The sequence below is a fragment of the Calliphora vicina genome, unplaced genomic scaffold, assembly GCF_958450345.1.
Source record: "Calliphora vicina unplaced genomic scaffold, idCalVici1.1 scaffold_18, whole genome shotgun sequence".
NCBI classification, from domain to species: domain Eukaryota; kingdom Metazoa; phylum Arthropoda; class Insecta; order Diptera; family Calliphoridae; genus Calliphora; species Calliphora vicina.
In genome coordinates this window covers 233,896-260,971 of record NW_027052672.1, presented here as the reverse complement: position 1 = coordinate 260,971, position 27,076 = coordinate 233,896, and the positions used below count along the sequence as shown (strand labels likewise).

General features: G+C 33.9%; 1 protein-coding gene across 1 annotated transcript; it reads left to right on the top strand.

Moving 5' to 3' along the window:
* Positions 1 to 13,328: 13,328 nt before the first annotated feature.
* Positions 13,329 to 15,044, top strand: LOC135963141 (histone acetyltransferase type B catalytic subunit-like). Its single transcript, XM_065514910.1, has 4 exons — positions 13,329 to 13,569; positions 13,635 to 14,133; positions 14,208 to 14,565; positions 14,624 to 15,044. The coding sequence occupies exons 1-4, from the start codon at positions 13,503 to 13,505 to the stop codon at positions 14,912 to 14,914; spliced, it is 1,215 nt and encodes a 404-aa protein (XP_065370982.1). The 5' UTR covers positions 13,329 to 13,502; the 3' UTR covers positions 14,915 to 15,044.
* The last annotated feature ends 12,032 nt before the right edge of the window (positions 15,045 to 27,076 follow it).

Below are 27,076 nucleotides of genomic sequence, written 5' to 3'. Positions count from 1 at the left end.
TACTGTTTTTAAAACATAAACGAATTTAACAGCAAAACAAAGTTTGACACAAGGTGCATTTAATAAGGTGCCATCGGCAGCACAGCTGATTATAGAAATAGCTCGCACAAATGTCAAACTACATATATAAAAAATATTCGCCCGTACGTCCGTATGTCAAACTCTATATATAAAAAATAAGTGAATTCGCCTGTATTTATTTCAATTCGCCACTGCTGTCACCTTGTTAAATACGCCTTGGTTTGACATTTACAAAATGTAAACAAAGTTTGACATTTATAATGCACTACGGCGAAAAATGAACATAGTAGCAAAAAACGATCAGCTGGTCTGATAACACTACCTTATCATTAATATACCTTGATCTGGATTATTGTTTTTGTAACACTGGTGCAAGGCGTATTTCAGGGCACACTTAGAAAGGTGACTGCATCACTACAACAATACAAAAACAACAGGTACTTTGTTTTTGTTAAAAAGTAGGTGAACTGTCAAAGTTGCCTGTTGTTGTTTTTGCTTTTGGGTTTGTTGTATTTTTCGCCACAACAACCACAAATGAATTGACAATTCAAACTGAATAAAAACAAGTAAGAGTGCTATATTCGGCTGTGCCGAATCTTATATACCCTTCACCAAATTATACTTCAAAATTTTAAATATTTTTAGGTAAACAAAATTTAATTTTTTTTCCAGTTGTTTTTTGAATTTTTTGGAAAAAAAAATTTTTCGATTGTTATTTTAAATTCAAATTTTTTTTTTTTTAAATTTTAAAAAATTTTTTTTTTTTTAAATTTAAATTTTTTTTTTTTAAATTTTAAAAAATTTTGTTTTTTCAATTTTTTTTTGAAAAAAAAATTAGGGTTAAACATTTTTTTCCCGATTTATACGTCGTTGCAAATGTCTTTGAAATATCTATCATTAGGTATCCATATTGTCTATATTAATGTCTTAGTAATCCAGATATAGGTAAAAAATCGAGGTTGTCTTGGTTTTTTGCTCATATCTCAGCCATTTGTGGACCGATTTTGCTGATTTTAAATAGCAAAATTCTCGAAAGCATGTCTGACAGAATTATTGAAGATTTGGATCCCGAAGATATCTGGGGTCTTCAGAAAACTGAGAGACCTCGATTATCCGTATTGGTCGGGACCGGAAGCATTGTGGATAATCAATTTTCCCGGTTAATTGAGTAGCAATTTTGAATAATTTTTTAAAGGATTTTATGTACATGTTTAAATAATATAAGGATTTTATTAATTTTCGGACATATGCCCACAGCATTTCATTTTCTGGGCAGAGTAAGTTATTCTACACATTTTTCAAAACTGCAGAAGTAACAGCGTTCCAAGCATTATTAATTGACAACAGTGCTTTCTTGATGTTAAACGCTTTCTTACCCTAGGTCTCCACGTAGCAATTTTTATTGCTAAACACAAGCAATAACGTCGGCAGAACAACAGCAAAGCGATTGCGGATTGCTTTAGGTGGAGAAAACGTTCGTCACAAATACAAAATTTTCGACGGGAGAAGTTCTATGAAAAACTGATCTGTATTTTGCTTATATTTTGTCCTGAATGATTTTTTTCACTAATTTCTTTGTTTTTTTTACTTTTGGTACTTAAATAAATTAAATGTGTATGAATTAATCGCACTGAATCATAGAAAGAAGAAATTTTACATTAATGACAACTGAACTGATAGCTTATTGCTTAGCAATAATTGCTCAGGCAATCAGTAAAGCAATCATTGCGCAATGGATTGCTCATATGGCAATTTGCGGTCTTCAATCGCAAATTTCATTGACGCAATCAAATTTGACAATTGCAGCAATAAATATTGCTACGTGGAGACCTGGGGTTAACCCTTTAATGCATATTGTTGCCAACTAAATATTTGATAATTTCTAGAAAAATAAAAGTAAAAATCATACATTTAAGGGTTAAATTCTTATCTATTGATTGGCATGAATAGTTTTTGCACTATAGTTTTCCGATAATGACATTTAAAGCTCCATATTGCACCCTGATCCATCGGTTGGATCAAAGACGTCACATTTGGTTTGGAAAATTGTATACATCGTTCATTGCTGAGTTTTTCTATTCTATTGATATGAATTGTGGCAGCTATATAATCAGCTGAAGATTTTTGTCCTAAGTTTGTGAATTCCATGTCGTTTTTTGTTTAATTTTGAGTGGAATATTTCAGCCTTTTCATTCACTATTAATCCAGAACTTTTGGTTCTTCAGCAGTCTTTAAATATTTACAGTTTCGAATGGGGAATTCCTCTTTTTCGTTTTATTCACATTGTGTTTGTTGTTCAAAAATAATCGAAAAAAATGTTGCTTATAATCCCGGATAATTGATGTAATTACGGTTAATCGATGCAAAAAAGATGAAATCGATCCAAAATTTGTTTCTTTTTCTTTCACGGATAATTGATGTTGCCGGATAATCGAATCACGGATAATCGAGGCTTCAATGTATTTATAATTTATATTTTTGTTAATTAAATTTTTTATTAAGTAGAAATTTATAACCGATTATGACCAATAAGCTAGGTTGTTGAAAAAATAATAAATAAATAAATAAAAAATAAAATTTAGATTTTGAATTTGGTCAATTAAAATTTTTAGATTTTAAATCAATTTTTGTAAATAAATTACTGAAATAAAACGGGAAAATTATAAAGCAACTTTTTCTATTTTGACAAAATTTATTCAGAATATAATGAATATTCCATGTCATCGAACGTGACATTTGTACGCCTATTGAATGGAATAATTTTGCAAAAATAAGAGTACCTGAAAAATAATTTGGTCCATATGTTCCATTCAGAGGGTACTATATTTAGAAAAAAATAATAAGTTCTTTCGAAATATTGTTGTACAAAATGTCTAGCGAAATAATGGTATATCGTACGTGACATAAAACGAAAGTCATTTTGAGGTACATGTAGAAATATGCGAAAATTTGTAATATAAAAAATAAGTGAATTCGCCTGTATTTATTTCAATTCGCCACTGCTGTCACCTTGTTAAATACGCATTGCTCTATATATAAAAAATAAATGAATTCGCCTGTATTTATTTCAATTCGCCACTGCCAAGGCGTATTTGACAAGGTGACAGCAGTGGCGAATTGAAATAAATACAGGCGAATTCACTTATTTTTTATATATAGAGTTTGACATACGGGCGGATATTTTTTATATATGTAGTTTGACATTTGTGCGTGCTATTTCTATAATCAGCTGTGCTGCCGATGGCACCTTATTAAATGCACCTTGGCCACTGCTGTCACCTTGTTAAATACCCCTTGGTTTCCACCGATATCAAAAACTTATATAAAAAGCTTATATTCAGAAGCTCCACAAACCTTGCCCACTTTCAAAAATTTTAATGTTTTTTCATATCTTGCATCAAGTGATGCGCCCGGATCATACCGATAATGATTTGCCCATTCTTCGTTATTCCAGCACAATAGAGAAGTATACACTCGAACATAAATTTTTAACAACAAATTTTTGTTTTAGAGACATTCAGCTATTTTTTGGAAAAAAAATTTAATAAAATTTATTTGGTGGACTCTTAGCTATATTATTGCCATATAAAGTTAAGCCGTATCACAAAGTCTGAATTAGCTGTTAACCAAAAACTGATAACACCTTTCTTAGAGGCCCCACTGATTTTCAGAAACTTTGGGTGCCCATAAAAAAAAATCGGTCACCAAAATGGACAAACTGAGTATAGGGTTTTACTACCCTTTGGTAGTAGATCTTGTGTCATGATCTTGTGTATTTCCAAAAGTCTTCATTTGTTGCATAGCGTTATGTACCGATCATAACAAAATTTGGTGACAATATTTGTGTAGATACCTACATAAATTAAACATTTATGACCGATAAAGTCCAATTTCGGGAGGACATTTGTATGGAAATAATGGACCGATTTCAGCCAGTTTCAATAGGCTTTGTCCGAAAAAATTATACATACCAAATTATATCGAAATATCTTCAATAAAACACGATGATTATCAACATGTTATTTTTAGATCCTGGTTGACTAATCCTAGAAAATGCCCATATTTATTTAAACATACCCTTCATCACTTTTGTTTGCCGTTGGCTTCGTCTCCATTACCGATATAATATCACTACTGCCTCTTTGACGCTTTCGCAATTCAAGTTCAATTCCTCAACAGCATCGGCTCCATACCGTTTCCAAATTTATTTTAGGTTTTGAACGCCTTTGATGCTTTGTTGTTGCTGAAGTTGAAGGTCTATCAACAACGTGAATAACACTTTTACTTCATTCACTACCCGATGATTCTATACATTTGCCACCAGAAACTCCAAAACCACGTCCAACACTTTGACCACTGACATTATATTTTTGGCTTTTTGTTCTTTCATATTTCCGAGTAACATTTGGCGAACATTCGGTGTTTTTAATGCGTCCAATTTTTTCCGTTGTTCAATATTCAATTTCTTCTGTTTCTCCACGCGTTTGAACTCTTCATCGATCAAATTTATCATTTTCCACAAGAAATAAAACAATAAATAAAAATAAATATAAATTTTTCACTGGTTTGTTCAAGGCGTATTTAACAAGGTGACAGCAGTGGCGAATTGAAATAAATACAGGCGAATTCACTTATTTTTTATATATAGAGCAAGGCGTATTGAACAAGGTGACAGCAGTGGCGAATTGAAATAAATACAGGCGAATTCACTTATTTTTTATATATAGAGTTTGACATACGGGCGTACGGGCGAATATTTTTTATATATGTAGTTTGACATTTGTGCGTACTATTTCTATAATCAGCTGTGCTGCCGATGACACCTTATTAAATGCACCTTGATATAGAGTTTGACATACGGACGGACGTACGGGCGAATATTTTTTATATATGTAGTTTGACATTTGTGCGTGCTATTTCTATAATCAGCTGTGCTGCCGATGGCACCTTATTAAATACACATTGGGTTTGTTTTTATTAAATTCGCCTTACTTTATTATACACAGCTGTTTTTTTGACAGATTGGATAAGAAAGCAAAAACAAAATGTATGTTGTTTTTGTATTGTTGTACTCAAGGTGCATTTAATAAGGTGCCATCGGGAGCACAGCTGATTACAAAAATGCTCGCGGTTTTTTTGACAGATTGGATAAGAAAGCAAAAACAAAATGTATGTTGTTTTTGTATTGTTGTACTCAAGGTGCATTTAATAAGGTGCCATCGGGAGCACAGCTGATTACAAAAATGCTCGCGATAATGTCAAACTACATATATAAAAAATATTCGCCGCAACGCCATTATGTCAAACTCCATTTAAAAAAAATAAATGAATTCGCCTGTATTTATTTCAATTCGCTACTGCTGTCACCTTGTTAAATACGCCTTGCCTTGGTTGTACTTGTTGTAGGGATGAGGACAAGGCGTATTTAACAAGGTGACAGCAGTGGCGAATTGAAATAAATACAGGCGAATTCACTTATTTTTTATATATAGTTTGACATACGGGCGTACGGGCGAATATTTTTTATATATGTAGTTTGACATTTGTGCGAGCTATTTCTATAATCAGCTGTGCTGCCTATGGCACCTTATTAAATGCACCTTGGATGAGAACACCTTATATGAATTCGCCTTGCATAAGTATATGTACCAAGGCGTATTTAATAAGGTGACAGCAGTGGCAAATTGAAATAAATACAGGCGAATTCATTTATTTTTTATATATAGAGTTTGACATACGGGGGTACGGGCGAATATTTTTTATATATGAAGTTTGACAAGGTGCATTTAATAAGGTGCCATCGGCAGCACAGCTGATTATAGAAATAGCACGCACAAATGTCAAACTACATATATAAAAAATATTCGCCCGTACGCCCGTATGTCAAACTCTATATATAAAAAATAAGTGAATTCTCCTGTATTTATTTCAATTCGCCACTGCTGTCACCTTGTTAAATACGCCTTGGCACCTTATTAAATGCACCTTCAAGGTGCATTTAATAAGGTGCCATCGGCAGCACAGCTGATTATAGAAATAGCACGCACAAATGTCAAACTACATATATAAAAAATATTCGCCGGTACGTCCGTATGTCAAACTCTATATATAAAAAATAAGTGAATTCGCCTGTATTTATTTCAATTCGCCACTGCTGTCACCTTGTTAAATACGCCTTGTGCACCTTGGTGCTATTTCTATAATCAGCTGTGCTGCCGATGGCACCTTATTAAATGCACCTTGATATGTACCAAACTAAATTAATAAAGTGAGTCAAGATAGCAACGATATTTAGTAAGGCCGGAAATGAAAAATTTTATGGGAATTTACAAAAACGAAAATTAAAATTTCATGGAACTTGGGCAGTGCCACGGGATTAAAAAAAGTTTTCCGTGCAAAAAATCTGCTGGTCCATTTCAAAGATAATTGACTTCCTCCAGAGTGGGCACAAATATATAGAATTTAATATTCCATGGAATATCGATGCTATCTTGACACAAGTTATATGTGCGAATCCTCCGGATAGTTCAATGTCGATTCCGGTATAAATCAACGAAACATAGTGGGTAGCTTTAAGTACTACCCTACTGTTTTATTTCAAATTAATTTTAGTTTGACGAATTTGTAAACAAATTCTCTTAATTAATAAATATTGTCGAAGACCACCAGATGGTTAATGTAAACACAAAGTTTGCACACAATCGAATTGGATTGATCGTATGATTTGACACAATGTGACCACCAAAGATGCCTTTGTTTAAAAGTGCACAATCGGCATCTTTGTAGAAAATAAGTATGTATTGGTACAGCCAATACATTAATTTTAGCTAGATTTAAGAATTTGAATTCAATAAAGATTTAGAAACAATTGACACCTTTAAGAACAAAGTCAAAACGTTCTCGTTTTTAAATAACAAAATTGGCGCAGTCGGTAGGATGCTAAGTTAAAAATAGCATCCGAAAAAAAGGAACCTAAAAAGAATATATTAAAAAGTTAAATTTTTAAATTAATTCTACATCTTTTTTTTAAAAAATAAAGAAAATATTAAAAACGTGAAAGTTTTTAAAAGAAGAAAAACGTGAAAGTTTTTCCATAATAAATATAAATATTTGAAATAATAAATATAATTTAAATAATAAAATAGTAATATAAATAATTTAAATAAGAAAAAAGTGAAAATTATATATAAAAAAAAACATCCTTTGAAAAAAAGGGTAATTTTATAAAAGAAAATAAATAATAAAGAAAGAAGATACCGGAGTGGCCAAAACTCGGTTAGAAGAAAAACGGTCAGCCAAATACCGTTCAACAAGAATATACAAAACTTGGTTAGAAGAAAAACGGTCAGCCAAATACCGTTCAACAAGAATATACAAACTCGATTAGAAGAAAAACGGTCAGCCAAATACCGTTCAACAAGAACATACAAAACCCAAAACAACGAACAACAACAGCATCAGGTACCATTCAGCGGAAGTAACAAGAAACCAAAGCAACGAAGAACAGAGGAAGAAAGGAACCAGAAGAACACAAATAGTTAAAGTATAATAAGTATTGGTTTTTTAAAATATTATTCTGAAAAAAAAAAAAAAAAAAATTGTCTTAAAAGTATTAACTAACAAATTTATTTCTTATTTTGTCGACTTTGGTGACTCCCAAGGGACACTCCCATAGTGCGATAGAATTTATTCGGTTACCAATTGATGAGTGACCGATATATACCATTTTTATTTGAAACCCGTATTCTTGAAAGGAACGGATTTCTGAAGGAATGGTATATATATATATGCATATAAAATTAAGTATATACTAACAATCGAATTTAAAATCTGGAAAGGAAGATATAGAGAATAGATAGTTTGTTGAGTGAATTGAAGAAAAGGAAGAAGACAGTTTTTTTGTTGATTTGAGATTTGAATTAGGGACATATAGAAAATGTCGTTAACATTATCGGAGGGATTACGTGAGGCTCGTAGTTTGCCGCCATTTAGTGGGTCAAACGAATATGCTTTGACAAGTTATTTGCGAGACGTAAATACGGTGTTGTCTTTGGTGGCGGACGAACACAAGGCAGTTGTTAGGTCTATTTTGGCGAACCGTCTTCAGGGTAAAGCCTTGAAAGCAATTGAGACACTTGTAGGGCCAACTTGGGAACAAATTATTGCCAAACTCAGAGAGGAATTTGGTGTAAAGGAGTCATTTTTGGGGTTGCGAAATCAGGCCATGAACGTTGTGGCTCTGAATGTTGAGGAATTTCATCATAAATTAAACGAGATATTAAATCTCATGAATACTAAGTACAGTCTCAATCCGGAGAATAGCGCTATGTTTTCTCCGGATATAAACCAAAGACTGATTTTCGAGATATATTTAAATTCTCTTCCTTTGAATATGAAAACGTTGCTCATACAGAACAATGTTATTACAATTTCTGGCGCGAAAACCTATTTCATTGAAAACAATTTGATGAAAGATGTATATTTACGAAAAAACTCGTATCCAAATGGTTCCCAGAATAAAAATTTTGACAGAAAACTAAGGAGGGGACATTATGTACCAAATTTTAATAATAGTTCATATAAACCAAACCCTCAAAATCAAGATCAGTCCAATGTGTTTTTAAATAAAAACAGAGTTACATTCTATCAAGAAGGTCAAATTCTGACAACAACTAATGCTGTTAAACATACTATTATCACAACATCGGATAAACCGGTGTATTCTAAAATATATAGATACCCTAAAGCACATGAAAGGGAAATTGAAACCCAGATAAAGGATATGCTAATCCAGGGAATAGTTAGGCCGAGTAAATCGCCTTATAACTCACCCTTATGGATAGTACCGAAGAAACTGGATAATGACGGTAAACGAAAATGGCGTATAGTCATTGATTACCGAAATCTAAATAATATTACTGTGGGAGATAAATTCCCGATACCCAATATAGATTCTCTATTTGATAAATTGGGTAGGGCACAATATTTTTCCACCATTGATCTTGCGAAAGGTTTCCACCAGATTAAGATGGAAGATAGGGACATTCAGAAGACAGCCTTCTCAACACCAATGGGACATTATGAGTTTATCAGAATGCCATTCGGTTTAAAGAATGCACCCGCTACCTTTCAGCGTATGATGAATTACGTTTTAAGTGAATACATCAATAAAATTTGCGTCATCTATATGGATGATATATTGGTTTTCTCTTCTTCATTGGATGAACATTTTAATAGCCTAACAAAAATATTTTCTGTTTTAAATGAATATAATTTAAAGGTTCAAATGAATAAATGTAACTTTCTGGCTAGACAAACTCAGTTCTTGGGTCATATAGTTACACCAAACGGTCTAAAACCTTGTCCCTCCAAGATTGAGGCAATTAATAATGTACCTATTCCAGGTACTGTGAAACAAATAAAATAATTTTTAGGTCTTACTGGGTACTATAGAAAATTCATAAAGAATTATTCTTCTATAGCCGGACCAATAATAAAATATTTAAAAAAGGATGTCAAGATAAATACTGATGATCCTTCTTACATTGAATCATTTGAAAAATTAAAAAGAATCATAACAAACCCACCAATACTGTCCTATCCGGACTTCAACAAGAAATTCGTCCTTACTACAGATGCTAGTAACGTCGCATTGGGTGCTGTTCTTAGCCAGGGTGATAAGCCCCTTTGTTATGCTAGTAGAACATTAAATAATAATGAGAAAAACTATAGTACAATAGAAAAAGAACTCTTGGCTATAGTGTGGGCGGCTAAATATTTTCGTCCTTACCTTTTTGGCACTAAGTTTTTGGTCAACACCGACCACCAGCCTCTTAAATGGTTGGCTTCCCTAAAGGAGCCAAATTCCAGATTGAGTAGATGGAAGATCATGCTCGCCGAATATGAATTTGATATCGAATATGTTAAGGGCAAAGATAATAAGGTTGCAGATTTTCTAAGTCGATTGGAATCCAATAATGAGGAAGCTGAAGATTGTGATATTAAATCACTGTTTGAAATATCGGAGGAAATGGCAACGGTACATAGCCAACAAGAACATGATGGCAGTACCAATTTTTTTATAAGTGATTCTGTTGTAAACAAATATAGAACACAAATAAGAATTTTAAAAACTAAGCAACAGGAACACGAAATTTTGTATAGAAAATACAATGTAATTTACGTATGCGAAAACGATTTGCGTAATGATCATTACTTAAACGATTTATTTAGAAGAACGTTAAAAAAAGGGAGAGTCGGCATATATTCCGAACTTTCAGATAATTTATATTGTATAGTCCAAGAGAAATTGGAATCGTTGTTTGGTAATGATCAAAATTTAAAGTTTGTTAAATATACGAAGTTGGCTGTTGACATACCTAATGAAGAGGAAATGTATGGGATAATTGAAAATACTCATAATAACGGAAACCATAGAGGTATTTTAGAGAATTTTGAGGAAATAAAAGACTCACATTTTTATGCAAATTTAATAAAATTCGTAAACAAGTATATAAATTCTTGCAGAATATGCAATGAAGCTAAATACGATAGAAATCCCTATCGCAACCACTTTAACCATACTGTTACACCTGAGAGACCGAACATGATTGTCCATATGGATATCTTTCAGGTTCACAGAACATGTTTTCTTACCACAATAGACAGATTTACCAAATTGGGTTCTGTACATAAAATTTCAGATAAAAATATGTGTACTGTCAAGATAAAGATTCAGGAAAGAATTGCCTTGCTTGGTAAGCCAGAGTTGCTGGTGATGGACAATGAGTTTAACAACGCTTTAATAAGATTGTTCTGTGCGGAGAATAATGTTCAAACGCATTTCACAACAGAGCGTTCTCATACAGGTAACTCTGACATTGAGAGGATGCATTTGTCTCTTTTAGAGCACATTAGAATATTGAAACCGAGTAATGAAAATATGGATGTGGAGGAGTTGGTCATTAGAGCAATAGGCTTCTATAACACCACAATTCACTCCACTACAAAGGTAAAGCCAATCGACCTGTTGAACCGTTCCGATATGGATCATCGGAAAATTGCTCAGTATATGAGTGATAGAAAGAAAAAGGTCATTGACAGGATAAATTCGAAAAGAGGTAGGGTTCCGAATTATGATAATAGGGAGTTGTATGTAAAGAATCCCAAAGCCCAGAGGCAAAAAACTGCCAAGAGATTTTTGAAGTATAATTCTAATAACCCTAATAAAGTTCATTTGGCAAATATTAAAAGGCCTCTAAAAACCTTTTCAGATGATGTTGCTCATCCTGGTGTTCCTGATGTTCGGATGGACATCACACATTGAATCTGCAGTGCATATAAGAAATATCGAAACACAAGCAGGGTATGCCGTTCTGCAGGGAGAACCTCTTAACATAATAGCGGGTTACTCGGAACTGATTCATATAATTAACATAAATGACATTGGGGATACTGTTCAGAAGTTGAAATTGGGCATATCACACAATTTTAGACGAATAGAAGATGGATGGCTTCTTATAAGCCTGAATTAGAAAATTGGCGAGGTCGAGCGTTCGCTACAAACATTGAAAGTTCATACGGGATCAAGGAGCAAGAGAGCCTTGGTGAACGTGGGAGGTAGAGTTATAAATTGGCTTTTTGGAAGTATGGATGATGAGGATAGATTGAGAATTGAGGATCATTTCAAGGATGTGGATTTGAAACAGAGTAATATAATAAATAATTTGAATAAACAGGTTAAAATAAATAACGAAATGCAAAGTTATTTGCAAAATATTCGATTGGCTGTAGAACAAAATAGAAAATGGTTCAATAGAACATACACAGGCGAAATCGAGGAAAGCTTTAGAGTGACGAGGTATAATAATTTCGTGCTGTTGATTGATGAAGTAAGGGATAAAATTGAACGGGTGCAGGAGAATATAGTTATGTCCAGGCACGGAATTGCGGGTAGATTTTTTTTGACAAACGAGGAAATAGATCACTTTGATATAGACAGCCTGAAGTTGAGACATATGAAGAGCAGTTTGGGTTCGATAGATAACAGTTTAATAGTTTTCGTTCTTTTGATACCGAATTTTATAAACGAGGAATATAGGACGGAGATTGTGGTACCAGTACCAAATCAAAGTTTTATGCAGATAAACATTCAAATAACGAGGACTGTAACTGTAGGAAAATTAACATATGTTGTGGAGAAGGAAAATATTTTATCTAAGATGAAAATTGCGGATCCGTGTATATCCAGTGTTGTAAGAAATGATTATCAGAATTGTAAAAAGATTGAAAGAAAGGAAAGATCCATTGAGGAGATGGAAATTGGAAATTTGTTGTTGACTAACATGGAGGGAACTTTGTACGATTCATGTACTAATTTTACGTATCCTCTGAAAGGGAATTATGTTGTCGGTATTGAAAATTGTGAAGCTAAGATAGATAGTTTTAAAATTAAAAGATTTGAAAGTAAATTAAATATAATTGTTCCTAATTTTAATGTTTTGCCCGCTAATATAACACAATTGATGCCTGAAGTAAATTTTACAAACGTGAGTGAAATTGAGGAGACTTTAAAAAAACGGCAAAATAATCATAATTTTTATATACTGTATTCATTGGTTCTTGTATTTGTATTATATTTTATATTAATTAGAATTAAGAAATATATTCGAAGGGACTCGAATCTTAACGATAGGGGAGTTATATGTGCGAATCCTCCGGATAGTCCAATGTCTATTCCGGTATAAATCAACGAAACATAGTGGGTAGCTTTAAGTACTACCCTACTGTTTTATTTCAAATTAATTTTAGTTTGACGAATTTGTAAACAAATTCTCTTAATTAATAAATATTGTCGAAGACCACCAGATGGTTAATGTAAACACAAAGTTTGCACACAATCGAATTGGATTGATCGTATGATTTGACACAATGTGACCATCAAAGATGCCTTTGTTTAAAAGTGCACAATCGGCATCTTTGTAGAAAATAAGTATGTATTGGTACAGCCAATACATTAATTTTAAGCAATAATTAAGAATTTGAATTCAATAAAGATTTAGAAACAATTGACACCTTTAAGAACAAAGTCAAAACGTTCTCGTTTTTAAATAACAAAATTCACACATTATAATTAATATATCTTGACTTCCACTCAAGAGAAACCCTATAAAACACTTGAGCATCTGGCATCTTCTGTTGCTAACAATTCACTGCGAATGCCTGAAGGAAGAAGATGTTTTCGCACAATTATTTTGTTTTATTTTTCATGGAGTCTTCTTGCTTTGTTAAAAGTCTTTAAATCTACAACGAAAGTCCTAAATAAAACAAATTAAAACAATACAAATTACAAAGAGAAAACTAAATTTCAAATAAATGTTAAAAATATCAATATAATTTTAAGTGAAATACGAGAAAAATATTTGTTTGCGCGTCAAGATTTGCAACAAACGATTGGAAAGTTATTGCAAAAAACTTGAAGCATGGCTCAGATACAAGAATACCAAGATTTAGTATTGGATGCCTTAGAAGTGGTGGAATTCAAATTGAGTAAGTTTGTCACAAATAATTAGAAAACTAATAGATAATAATGGATACATTTCATTGTGTTAAAGTACGTTCTAAGTCGGATTTGGAAAATGAAGAATTAGCTTTTCACCCCTTGATGGCCCATCAAATATTTGGCGAATCCGAAAGCATATTTGGATATCAAGACTTAAAAGTACGCATACTGTACACAGCCGGACCGTTGCACATTTATTTGGGCATAGATTACGACAAGAAGGTGGACGAATTGTCTAAGGGAGATATTAAGGCTGATGATGTGGTGGCAACGATAGCGGAAAAACTGCCGGATGGTTGTTATTTTGTAAATATGGATGAATTTCTAAAGACTTTAGATAAGGCAGACAAATTCCAGCCTTTTGGTGAAAAACTTTTTGAATTTAAGCAAGAAGATGATGGCAAAAAAAGAGTGTTTGAATTTTACAATTCCAACTACAAACAGCCTTCGTTTTTGAAATTTTTCTCACGTTTGCAGACATTTGTATTATGGTTTGTGGATGCCGCTTCTTATATTGATGTAGATGATCCACAGTGGTCATATTTTATATGGTATGTACAAATTTTATATTTAGTTTAATATTTATATTTTAGTTTCTTTAAATAAAGTTTTGTTTTTTTTGCAGCTATGAAAAATTTAAAAATGATAATGGTGAGGTATCTTTTGCCACTGTGGGCTACACCACCGTCTATGAGTATTATGCATATCCCCAAAATATACGTCCTAGAATTTCTCAAATGTTGGTTTTACCACCTTTCCAAAAGTTGGGCGTAGGTACCAAATTTCTAAAAACCATTTATAATTTCTATCAAACTCTGAAAAATGTCATAGACATAACAGTGGAAGATCCCTCGCATGATTTTCAACGTATGCGTAATTTTGTGGATGCCCTTTTGTGTAAGAAACTGAAGTCGTTTCAAAAGGAGGAACTTAAAAAGGGTTTTAACAAGGAAATGATCAAGGAGGCTAGAGAAGTTTTGAAAGTAAATATTTCTACAATTTACCACAATATATTTTTATATTATTTGCAAATTTTTGTAGTTAAACCCCCGCCAGTGCCGTAAAGTCTATGAAATTTTACGCTTGTTTTATATAAATATACACGACAAGGATGATTACACCTCCTATCGTTTGGATGTGAAAAAACGTTTAAATGCTGTGTATCACAAACAATTAAGTGATATCAAAAAAATGGAAAAGGCTAAAATGGACACTGAATGGTTACGGGCCCGCTTACCCAATCTGAAACTGCGCATTGAACAGTTACAGGAGGAATACGAACAAGTGGAAAAGGAATATCAACAAGTTATTGAGAAATTACGAGTAATTTAAAGGCAGTTCTTTTTATTTTAGTATAATTTGTATAATGATGGTTCGTTTTTCCTTTTTTCATTTAATTTTCGTTTGTTTACTCATTTTTTAAATTATTTTAAATAAAAAACTAGTGATTGTACTAATAAAACGGGTTTTGTCAAATGGGCATGTTATTTAGGTTTTTATAGCTTTCACCATGAGTGGCAAGGGTAAATATAAGATTGTCATTCCCAAGGTGCATTTAATAAGGTGCCATCGGCAGCACAGCTGATTATAGAAATAGCACGCACAAATGTCAAACTACATATATAAAAAATATTCGCCCGTACGTCCGTATGTCAAACTCTATATATAAAAAATAAGTGATTCGCCTGTATTTATTTCAATTCGCCACTGCTGTCACCTTGTTAAATACGCCATGGTCTGAACTGTCAGTTCACTTGTGGTTGTTGTGGCGAAAAATATAACAAGCCCAAAAGCAAAAACAACAACAGGCAACTTTGACAGCTCAGACCTTAAACCAAAAACAAAATTGCTTGTGGTTCAAGGCGTATTTAACAAGGTGACAGCAGTGGCGAATTTAAATAAATACAGGCGAATTCACTTATTTTTTATATATAGAGTTTGACATACGGACGTACGGGCGAATATTTTTTATATATGTAGTTTGACATTTGTGCGAGCTATTTCCATAATCAGCTGTGCTGCCGATGGCACCTTATTAAATGCACCTTGTTGTGGTTTTTGTAAATGTTGTATTTGTTGTAGTACTGTCGCTACTTTATTAATTTACTTTGGTCATTCCGTTGTAATTTCTACATTTTGATTTTACGTACACATCAAGGTGCATTTAATAAGGTGCCATCGGCAGCACAGCTGATTATAGAAATAGCTCGCACAAATGTCAAACTACATATATAAAAAATATTCGCCCGTACGTCCGTATGTCAAACTCTATATATAAAAAATAAGTGAATTCGCCTGTATTTATTTCAATTCGCCACTGCTGTCACCTTGTTAAATACGCCTTGGTACACATAAAGTATATTCTGGAATTTTATAGATAACGCATTACCTGTTGTCTGTTGAAATCAACTTTCCGGAGATTGTTCACCGATAAAAGTTTTTAATATTTATGTTAAAGCATACATAGTCTTCTTTTTTAAAATTTTAGTTTAAAATTTTTTTTAATTAAAAAAAAAACATTTTTAGCTTTTATTTTAAAACGTTTTAAACAAAGTAAATTAATAAAGTAGCGACAGTACTACAACAAATACAACATTTACAAAAACCACAAGCAATTTTGTTTTTGGTTTAAGGTCTGAGCTGTCAAAGTTGCCTGTTGTTGTTTTTGCTTTTGGGCTTGTTGTATTTTTCGCCACAACAACCACAAGTGAATTGACAGTTCAGACTGAATAAAAAAAATAGCCAGCTGTTCTACTGAGTCTACCAAGGCGTATTTAACAAGGTGACAGCAGTGGCGAATTGAAATAAATACAGGCGAATTCACTTATTTTTTATATATAGAGTTTGACATACGGACGTACGGGCGAATATTTTTTATATATGTAGTTTGACATTTGTGCGTGCTATTTCTATAATCAGCTGTGCTGCCGATGGCACCTTATTAAATGCACCTTGGAGTCTACTTTATTAATTTACTTTGGTTTTAAATTTATAAGAAAATTTTATTTAGGATTGTTTGGCGAATTCATATATATGAATTCGCCTTGGTTTCGACTTCCTCAATTTCAAGGTGCATTTAATAAGGTGCCATCGGCAGCACAGCTGATTATAGAAATAGCACGCACAAATGTCAAACTACATATATAAAAAATATTCGCCCGTACGTCCGTATGTCAAACTCTATATATAAAAAATAAGTGAATTCGCCTGTATTTATTTCAATTTCCACTGCTGTCACCTTGTTAAATACGCCTTGCTCAATTTTTTTTTGATTTTCCTTTGTGAATTTCAATCAGAAACAAGTAAGAAAGTATGGTCGGTCAAGCCGGACCATATAATACCCTATACTAAGTAAAATAGAAAAAAAAATTCTTTTAAAATTTAAATAATTTATATTCATAAGCGATTTTCGAAATGGGCCTTATGAAAGCTATGACCAATTATGGACCGATCATTATGAAATTGGGTCGAGGCTCCGTCTAAAGACCGAAACCTCTGTACTCTGCGCACAAGGTTTACATGGACAGCCAGCCAGACGGACGGACGGACATCGTTTAATCGACTCAGAAAGTGATTCTAAGTCGACTAATATTTTTGGACTATTCCTGAAAAAAGTCGAAAAGTCGAAATCGACATTTTGGTCGGAAAAAAGTCGAACAATCGATTATGTTATCTCAAAAGTCGAATAGTCGATAAAAGTCGAAAATAGTCGATAAAAGTCGAAAAAAGTCGAATAGTCGATAAAAGTCGAAAATAGTCGACTTTTTAGATTGTTAAAAAAAAATTAATTCCAACATTATACTAAAACTATTGCAATTTGGTACACTTGCATTTTTTGTAGTATATGCTAATATAAATAATAAATAAAAGTTTATAAATTAAAGCTTTTTTCTACACAACATTCTTCTAACTATTATCGCCTTGATAAATTTCATTTTTATTGCTAAACATTACAAAAGGCGCATCAATAAATGTAAAAACTATGTATTTGTTACAAGAAATGGTAAAAAGTTGAAAAAAGTCAAAAATAGTCGGAAAGTCGAAAATAGTCTAAAAAAGTCGAAAAAAGTCGATTTAACTAAAAAGTCGAAAGTTCGAAAAGTCGACTTTTATAAATTACCAAACGTCGAAAGTTCGAAAAGTCAACTTTTTAAAAAACGAAAAAATTCGAAAGTTCGAAAAGTCGACTTTTTAAAAAACGGAAAAGGTCGAAAAGTCGACTTTTTTTTCAGCTATAGAACCCTAACATACACATTCGCTACAAAATGTACGAAATACCAAGGCGTATTTAACAAGGTGACAGCAGTGGCGAATTGAAATAAATACAGGCGAATTCACTTATTTTTTATATATAGAGTTTGACATACGGGCGGATATTTTTTATATATGTAGTTTGACATTTGTGCGTGCTATTTCTATAATCAGCTGTGCCACCTTATTAAATGCACCTTGACGAAATACCTTAAAAATAAATTTAGAGCAAGGCGAATCTAATAAGGTGACCTCACGAGAACAGCTGATTACAGAAACAAATATTCGCCGGAACACCTTTATGTCAAACTCCATATATAAAAAATAAGTGAATTCGGCTGTATTTATTTCAATTCGCCACTGCTGTCACCTTGTTAAATACGCCTTGATTTAGAGTTTGCGAACATGTACATATCGATGGCTTAATATAAAAAAGTCGTAACTAATATTTTCTTTTTCAAAAATATCAATGTAAAGGGGTATATTAAATAACTTCATTAAAATAAAAAGAAAGAAATTTTAAATTATAAATAAAATGTGATGTCTCTTCTTATTAAAAATTGCATTAAAACTTTTTTTGTGTCTCAAATTTTATGGATTTTATTAAGTTTTTTTCTTCTCCTGTAAAGTAACAAAAAATCGAGTTACCTTTTTATATTAATCGGGATCGGCAACTCCTATGCACTGTGCATTGTGGGCGTTACTCATGAATGAAATAAACAAGATTGCGCCATCGACAATTCCGTTATTTTAGTGTACTCTTTTACTCTTTTTTCGTGACGTCAACAGTGCCGCTGTTGTTATGTTTTGAATGTAAAATACTTACTTTTTATATGAAATTTCTAAACAAATTGGAACAAATCAAGATCCCCGTAGGGTGAAGGGACTTTTAACTCTGGGGTGTATCGAACACCTGCTTCGCTAAAATCACTTTTTCTGTATATCAAAATTTTCTGAAGTACTGTCATAAATTCAAAAAGGAATTTTTGGTTCACAATATTAATAAACTGTATTATATATCATATTAAAGGTATTGTAAAGCTCTATTCAATGATACCCATAACGATCTGTTTGTTTTCCAAATATGATTAATGTACTATTATATATATTGACTTTAAATTCATATTACTCTTAAACTAAGAGAGAGCAGGCAAAAATATTAACGTTTTTGTGCTTTTAATTCTGAGAGCTATCAACACCAAAGAACACCGGGACTATTAAGTTTCATAATATTTTGAACATTAAAGCCAAAAAAACCAAAACAAATTTTCGTTATTTGACTTAGAATCAAAAAATTTAATAACGGTGAAATTTTGGAAGTGATAGGAAATGTTGCTAAACCCGACTTAAGTGATGAATATTAATAAAGGATACCAGATTTGTATATTACAATTCTCTCACCCTTTTTACATACTAATTATATTAACTTATTCAAAATTACAATATTTAATTCAATGTATTTATGTAATTTAATAATTTGATATTTTGACAAAATATTTTTAAAATCGAATCAATAAAACAAAATGATAATAAATAATCGTATGAGGTTTCATTCAGAGTCTACTATGTAGTCCCCTAAATGTGGAGGCAGTCTAAACTTAGTTGGTTTAAATGCATCCAGACTTATACGTAATTGCCTTCCCAAATGCTGTTCCGAAGGAGTTTTAGAGTTTTTTAATGGTGTCGCGCGATACTTAAAAAGTATTTCCTGTACTTTTTTCCGAATAGACATCGTTTCATTTTCCATTGTCGTTAATTTGTGTTTTAGAGTTTGTACATTTCTCTCTGCCAACCCATTCGTGGCTGGGTGGCCTGGCGCTATAAACTTTTGAAAAATGCCACAGTTTTTACAAAAAGTTTTTAATTCCTCGCTTGTAAAAATTGTTGCATTGTCTGATACCAGAACGTTTGGATATCCATTTCTCGAAAAAATTTCTTCTAAAATTTCTAATGTCGACAATGACGACGGTGCTGTTCGGCTAATACCGATTTCAGCCCATTTCGACTTTGCATCCATTACCAACAGAAAAAAATTATTTTGAAAAGGACCGGCATAATCTATGTGTATGCGTTGCCAACTTCCATCTGGCTCTTCCCACGGATGAAGTTCCGCTTTAGCTGGAGAACTTTTTACTAACGCACATGATGGACATGATCGCACCAAATTTTCAATGTCCTTGTCAATGTTCTTCCAGTATACATAGCGGCGTGCCAGTTCTTTCATCTTAGTGATGCCTAAGTGCGTATAATGGAGTTCCTGTAACACATATGGTTGTAGAATTTCAAGGATTACTACTCTTTGACCTCTGAAAAGCACGTCCTCATCAACTGTAAATTCTGGATCGATATCATTGTCATTATTAGTTTTGTTGTTGTTACGTAGTTTCTTTACATATAAGATGTACTTCTCTATTGATAGAACATTCGACGAAATTTGTTGTAATATCGGGCGCTCTGGAGAGACAATCCGCGTTAGTGTTGTCGACCCCTTTTTTTACTTGTATCTCATAATTAAACCCAGATAAATACGCTGCATACCGTTGCAATCGGGCAGACGTCATTTGAGGCAGTTTTGCAGTTTGATGAAAAATTCTCATAATCGGCTGATTGTCCGTTATTAGTACAAATTGACGCGCGAATAAATATTCATGGAAGCGTTGAACAGAAAAAACAATTGATAGCGCCTCTCTATCCACCTGAGAGTAATTTTGTTCGGCGGCCGTCAATGCCCTAGACGCGTACGCAATTGGCCGCTCTTCTCCATCGAATATGTGTGATAAGACACCCGCAATACCTGTTGGACCTGCGTCACATGCCAATTGAATTTTTAAACTAGGGTTGTAGGGTACCAATACTCTTTCACTAGCCAATTCTCTTTTCAGTGTGTTAAACGCATCTTCACATTTATTGGTCCAGTTAAACTTTGAATCTTTTTTCAAGAGGTGTCTTAAGGGTGTAGTTGTTGTAGATATGTTAGGTATAAAGCGTGCGTAATACGTTACCATCCCTAAGAACCTTCTAACGTCGTCAACCGAGTTTGGTGTAGGCATGTTAAGAATTGCAGAAACTTTTGATGGAGATTTTTTTATCGTATTAAATTCAACAATGTGACCCAAAAATTCAATGCTATCTTTGAAAAACAAACATTTGCCCCGGTTAAGGTGTAAATCGAAACGTTTCAATTGTCCAAGGCAAGTTTTTAAATGAGAAATGCACTCTTCCATTGAATACGCCTAAGTGCGTATAATGGAGTTCCTGTAACACATATGGTTGTAGAATTTCAGGGATTACTACTCTTTGACCTCTGAAAAGCACGTCCTCATCAACTGTAAATTCTGGATCGATATCATTATCATTATTAGTTTTGTTGTTGTTACGTAGTTTCTTTACATATAAGATGTACTTCTCTATTGATAGAACATTCGACGAAATTTGTTGTAATATCGGGCGCTCTGGAGAGACAATCCGCGTTAGTGTTGTCGACCCCTTTTTTTACTTGTATCTCATAATTAAACCCAGATAAATACGCTGCATACCGTTGCAATCGGGCAGACGTCATTTGAGGCAGTTTTGCAGTTTGATGAAAAATTCTCATAATCGGCTGATTGTCCGTTATTAGTACAAATTGACGCGCGAATAAATATTCATGGAAGCGTTGAACAGAAAAACAATTGATAGCGCCTCTCTATCCAGCTGAGAGTAATTTTTTTCGGCGGCCGTCAATGCCCTAGACGCGTACGCAATTGGCCGCTCTTCTCCATCGAATATGTGTGATAAGACACCCGCAATACCTGTTGGACCTGCGTCACATGCCAATTGAATTTTTAAACTAGGGTTGTAGGGTACCAATACTCTTTCACTAGCCAATTCTCTTTTCAGTGTGTTAAACGCATCTTCACATTTATTGGTCCAGTTAAACTTTGAATCTTTTTTCAAGAGGTGTCTTAAGGGTGTAGTTGTTGTAGATATGTTAGGTATAAAGCGTGCGTAATACGTTACCATCCCTAAGAACCTTCTAACGTCGTCAACCGTGTTTGGTGTAGGCATGTTAAGAATTGCAGAAAATTTTGATGGAGATTTTTGTATCGTATTAAATTCAACAATGTGACCCAAAAATTCAATGCTTTCTTTGAAAAACAAACATTTGCCCCGGTTAAGGTGTAAATCGAAACGTTTCAACTGTCCAAGGCAAGTTTTTAAATGAGAAATGCACTCTTCCATTGAATTTCCATGTACAATTATGTCGTCGAAGTACGACTCTGTTTTCGGTACATCCCTTAATATCTGGTCAATAATTCTGTTAAATTCTGCGGGTCAGTTTTAATGCCAAATGATAACCGTTGCATTTTATACGTTCCCCGATGAGTTGAAATTGTTTGTATTATACTCGACTGTTCGTCTACAGGTATGTGTAAATATGCCTTATACAAATCGAGTCTACAAAAATACCTTGAATCCCGAAGGCTATTAAAAATGTCATCGATTTTACGAATTGGGTAGTGTGCGTCAATTAGACGTTGGTTTACGCCGACCTTATAATCTACACACAGTCTGACCCCCCAATCAGCTTTAGGTATTACTACCAGGGGCGACCCCCAATCGCTATTCGTTGTTTTGGATATAATCCCAGCTTGTTCCAACACATCTAATTCCTTTTCAACTCGTTCCGTTAAGGAATATGGGATTTGTCTTTCCTTGTTATAAATTGGTTTGACACCTTCACGTAATTGTAACGAAACTTTGTATTGTCGTGTACAACCAATTTTTTCTTCGAATACCTCAGAAAATTCATGTATAATTTCATCGATAACGCTTACCTGATTAATATCAGCTCTATTTGTTGTTTTACTATTGTTGTCCAGGTCATTTAAATTTATGTTTAACCGCCTGATCCACGAGCGACCCACCAATGCTGAACAGCCATCTGGAACAATGTAAATATCATCGAATATAGTTGAGTTGTTGTATCTAGCTTTTACTTTTATTTTCCCGTCAGGTATAAATGTTGTTTGAGTATACGAACGAAACGCAATATTGGTGGGAACCACTGGTGTGTTTAATTGTAGCTTGTTAAATTGTCCCCTGGGCAGAAATGTAAAACCTGACCCAGAGTCCACTTCGAACTTTACCATTTTACCTTCTATATCGATGTCTGTATAGTATCGTTCAGCATTTGTAGAATTGTTGTTTTGGTAAACGTCAATCCCTTATAAACGCCATAATCTTCATCCTGATGTATTTGGTTTGTTGAATACTTCATGTGTGGGGTTCTCCCATTTGATGACTTACTCAACGTAGCAATACAGACCTTAACGATGTGACCTTTTTTGTTGCACCCGGTACACTTTAGTTTGTCCTTATATGTGTGGCAGTCTTTAGCGAAATGATTACTTCTACGACACCGCAAACATAAGCCATCTATGCCCAATTTTTTGTAATCAATTTTACCTTGTGGTTGTTGTGTTTTCGACGATAGAGCAGCTTTATTGTTGTATTTATGATTTTACGTTTAGAAACTTGATTTATAGTTGTTTGTACTCGATCTCATCGTCATTTCTTTTGAATCGGCTTTAGCCGCTTCCATAGCAATTGCCTTCGCCACAAGATCCTCAAATTGGCTCGATCCTGATTGTAGAAGTTGTTCCCGCATGTTGTTATCATAAATTCCCCGTATAAATTGGGCCCGTAAAAATATGTCCGCTACTGATGCTTTGCATTTGCATCCCGACACAAATTCGCAATCCCCGATTTCGGATCGCAATGCTGCCACGAATTCGGCAATGGACTGTCCTTCCGATTGGTATTTCGACAAAAATTGGTGTTGCATCACCAGCACATTCTTCTTTGGAGAAAGATGTGTCTCCAACAGTTGCAGTAACTCTCCGTACTGAACCTCATTTAGTGCCTTTGGTGCTGCTAAAGCGCTTACCATATTGAAAAGCTTTGCTCCTATTGAATTTAACAACAGTTTGGCACAGTACTCGTTGTTTGTAGAAATTGCTTTCATGTCCGTATAATTTTTGAACCTTTGGATGTAATTCCTGAATGACTCTTTGGAAGAGTCAAACGGTTCAAAGTTTGGCAATAAAGCAGTAGTAGTGGCACTTGTGTTGGCAGAATTTTGTACCGTGTTCTGCCCCTGTGCCGCCATTTGCATTACCTGTGTAACTAAGTTGTGTTGCATCTGCATGAATGCAGCAAATTGATCTTTATCCATTGTAAAGACTTTGGTTGACCTCGTCGCCAATCTGTGGTGGTCGTTGATAATTAATTAAGTACACGTTTAATTGTTTCTTAAAATATAGATAATTTATTATAAAAAGGAGCTGGACAAAAAGTCGACCTTTCGACTTTTTCCGTTTTTTAAAAAGTCGACTTTTCGAACTTTCGACTTTTGGTAGTTTATGAAAAGTCGACTTTTCGAACTTTCGACTTTTTAGTTAATCGACTATTTTCGACTTTTTTCAACTTTTTACCATTTCTTGTAAAAAATACATGGTTTCTACATTTATTGATGCGAATTTTGTAATGTTTAGCAATAAAAATTAAATTTATCAATGCGATAATAGTTAGAATAATGTTGTAAGAATTTTGTGTAGAAAAAAGCTTTATTTTATAAACATTTATTTATTTATTTATTATTTACATATATTAGCATACACTACAAAAAATGCAAGTGCAATATTTTTTTTTAACAATCTAAAAAGTAGATTTTTATCGACTATTCGACTTTTTTCAACTATTTTCGACTTTTATCGACCATTCGACTTTTTCCGACTTTTATCGACTATTTTCGACTTTTTTCCGACCAAAAAGTCGATTTCGACTTTTCGACTTTTTTCAGCAAAAAGTCGATTGTTCGAAAAATCGAACAATCGACTTATAGAACCCTACTTCTCACACGCATACAGCGCTGCCAACTTTGACGATTTATCATCATTTTGATGATTTTTTAAGTCAAATTTATTAAAATGACGATTGACGATTTTTCAGTTTTCCCGCGAACAAAAATGACGATTTTTTAAAAGCAAAACATATTGTTACGTTTTAACCTTTTCAAAACGTTTGGTTTATTTCCTTTAAATAAACCGGATACTTTTGATTGCAAATAAAAGCCGTTTAGTAGTTTGAAAATGGTAACAACTCTTTATTTATTCAAATGTACAACAACAGAATTAAATAGTCACTCAATGTTTTTTATACACGTTTGCAAATTCACAGAAATACAGACACAATTTATAGTGTATACGAATTTACTTGAAAAACACAACACACTTTAAGGCTCTAGTTGATGTTTATTCGAAAAGCATCTCTGATAAACTCACTAACGACTGCAACCTCTGCTACTATTTATAACACTGCCATCTGCACTCTAGATTTCTCTTTAACTGTCTAGAGGTTTCTAATACATACGCCATCTGTGGTGTACTTTCTACAATGTTCTTTAACTGAATATTCGAAATCGAATACAGCGTTGCCAACTTAGATCAAATCAACTGAAAGCTTTTATTTAATAATGCCCACAGATATGTTACAGTTTTACAGCACTGTTATTTGAATGCATTATGCTACTTTTAAATCAGCCGTTAAAATCGTTATATTTGAATTCAAGTACAATTTCGTAACACAGCTCCCCGCTTAAGCCTGTTCGTCCCGAATAGGCATAGATTCACTTCTCCCATAGGCGCCTAGACGTTTCAGATGTTCAACTTTAATTCCACATTTCCGTATTCTATAAACCATGTCGTCCAATTTCTTAACCACCCTATGTGGTCCTTTGCAGTGATTCCTTAATTTGGATGACAAACCCTTATTACGTTGTGAGCTATATCGGCTTTTCATTTGGTCATTTGTTATTTTAATTCGTCTCCGAACGAGTTCATGCATTTCTTTTTCTGCTGAAGCACCTTCACCCATCTTGGAACCCGGCCTGATGATCTTTTCTCTGCGGAACAGACCAAGCACTCCAACGGGAACCATTCTGTCGTTGCACTGTTCAACGAGGGCCTCCATTGTTACATGGCCACTTCTCACATCCGCTGGTTCCAACACCAACAAACCATTGTCTATACAATCCTCCACTTCCTCACGGGCCCATACCAAATCCTCTGACTGCGGTGGCAACCTTTTGTGTTCAACGAAAACTAACTTTCTTACTTGAGACTTGCTCTCATATCCGACGTCAAGGGGTATTTTAACATTTCGCCAATTCATGACTTTTTGTCCCATACCCAAAGTAATGCTGTGATTAATCATGAAGTCTGCACCAATGATTACTTCGTCCACAATATCGGCAACAACAAAGACATGATTTACGCTAATACCACCAATAGTTAGTTTCACATTAACTTTACCATGGACAGTGGCAGGCTCTCCAGTAGCGGTGCGTAGACTTACATTGCAAATTGGTTCCATCGATTTCTTTACTAAATCTGTTCTGATGATAGACTGCGACGCTCCCGTGTCCATAGTAAGGATGTGCTTCCGACCGTAGATGTACCCACTAGCAGTAAGATTGTTATTTTCCAGCTGCAGTACTGATATGGAGATGGTAGGGCCATCAGGTGTGGGTGTCAGATCCTGTCCCTCAGTGCAAGCTCGCTTTAAAGGTGGCTCCTGTAATGCTTGATGATTCGCCAGTTGGTTATTTCTTGATGCTGAAACATATCTGATTCGCTTTATTGGTGCTCTGCAGTTTCGCTGAATGTGACCCACTTTTCAACAGTTATAACATTTAACTTTGGATTTAGTTTGTCTCTTACTTAATGGTGTGGTGCCATCAAAACTAGGAGCCTTTATTCTACTCGATGTTTCTGAAATAATTCGCACCGTCTTAGCATTGAAGATTATTAATTTTCATTTCCAGATCGAGAAATTTATTATCAACATCTTGGGATTGTTTTTCTAGGTCGCTCTCTAATTCAGACACCTTTTTGTCAATGACATCCACTCTGCTGTTAATAACCTCAGACATTTCCTGAATTTTCTTGTCTGTGACTCTAGATGATTCTTGAAATTTCGCTTCCATTTCAGCTAGGAGTTTCTCGTTGTTGACTTGAACTTCAGCTAATAATTTTTCATTGTTGACTCTAGAAGTTTCTTGAAATTCTTCTTTGACTTCAGCTAGAAGTTCAGTTTTAACCTCCTGTTTCGAATTTTCGTTCAATTTCGCTTCCAGGTTCTTGTTGGCTGTTTCCATTTTTTCCATCATAGCCGCGAACATTGTGCTTAAATCCATGCTGC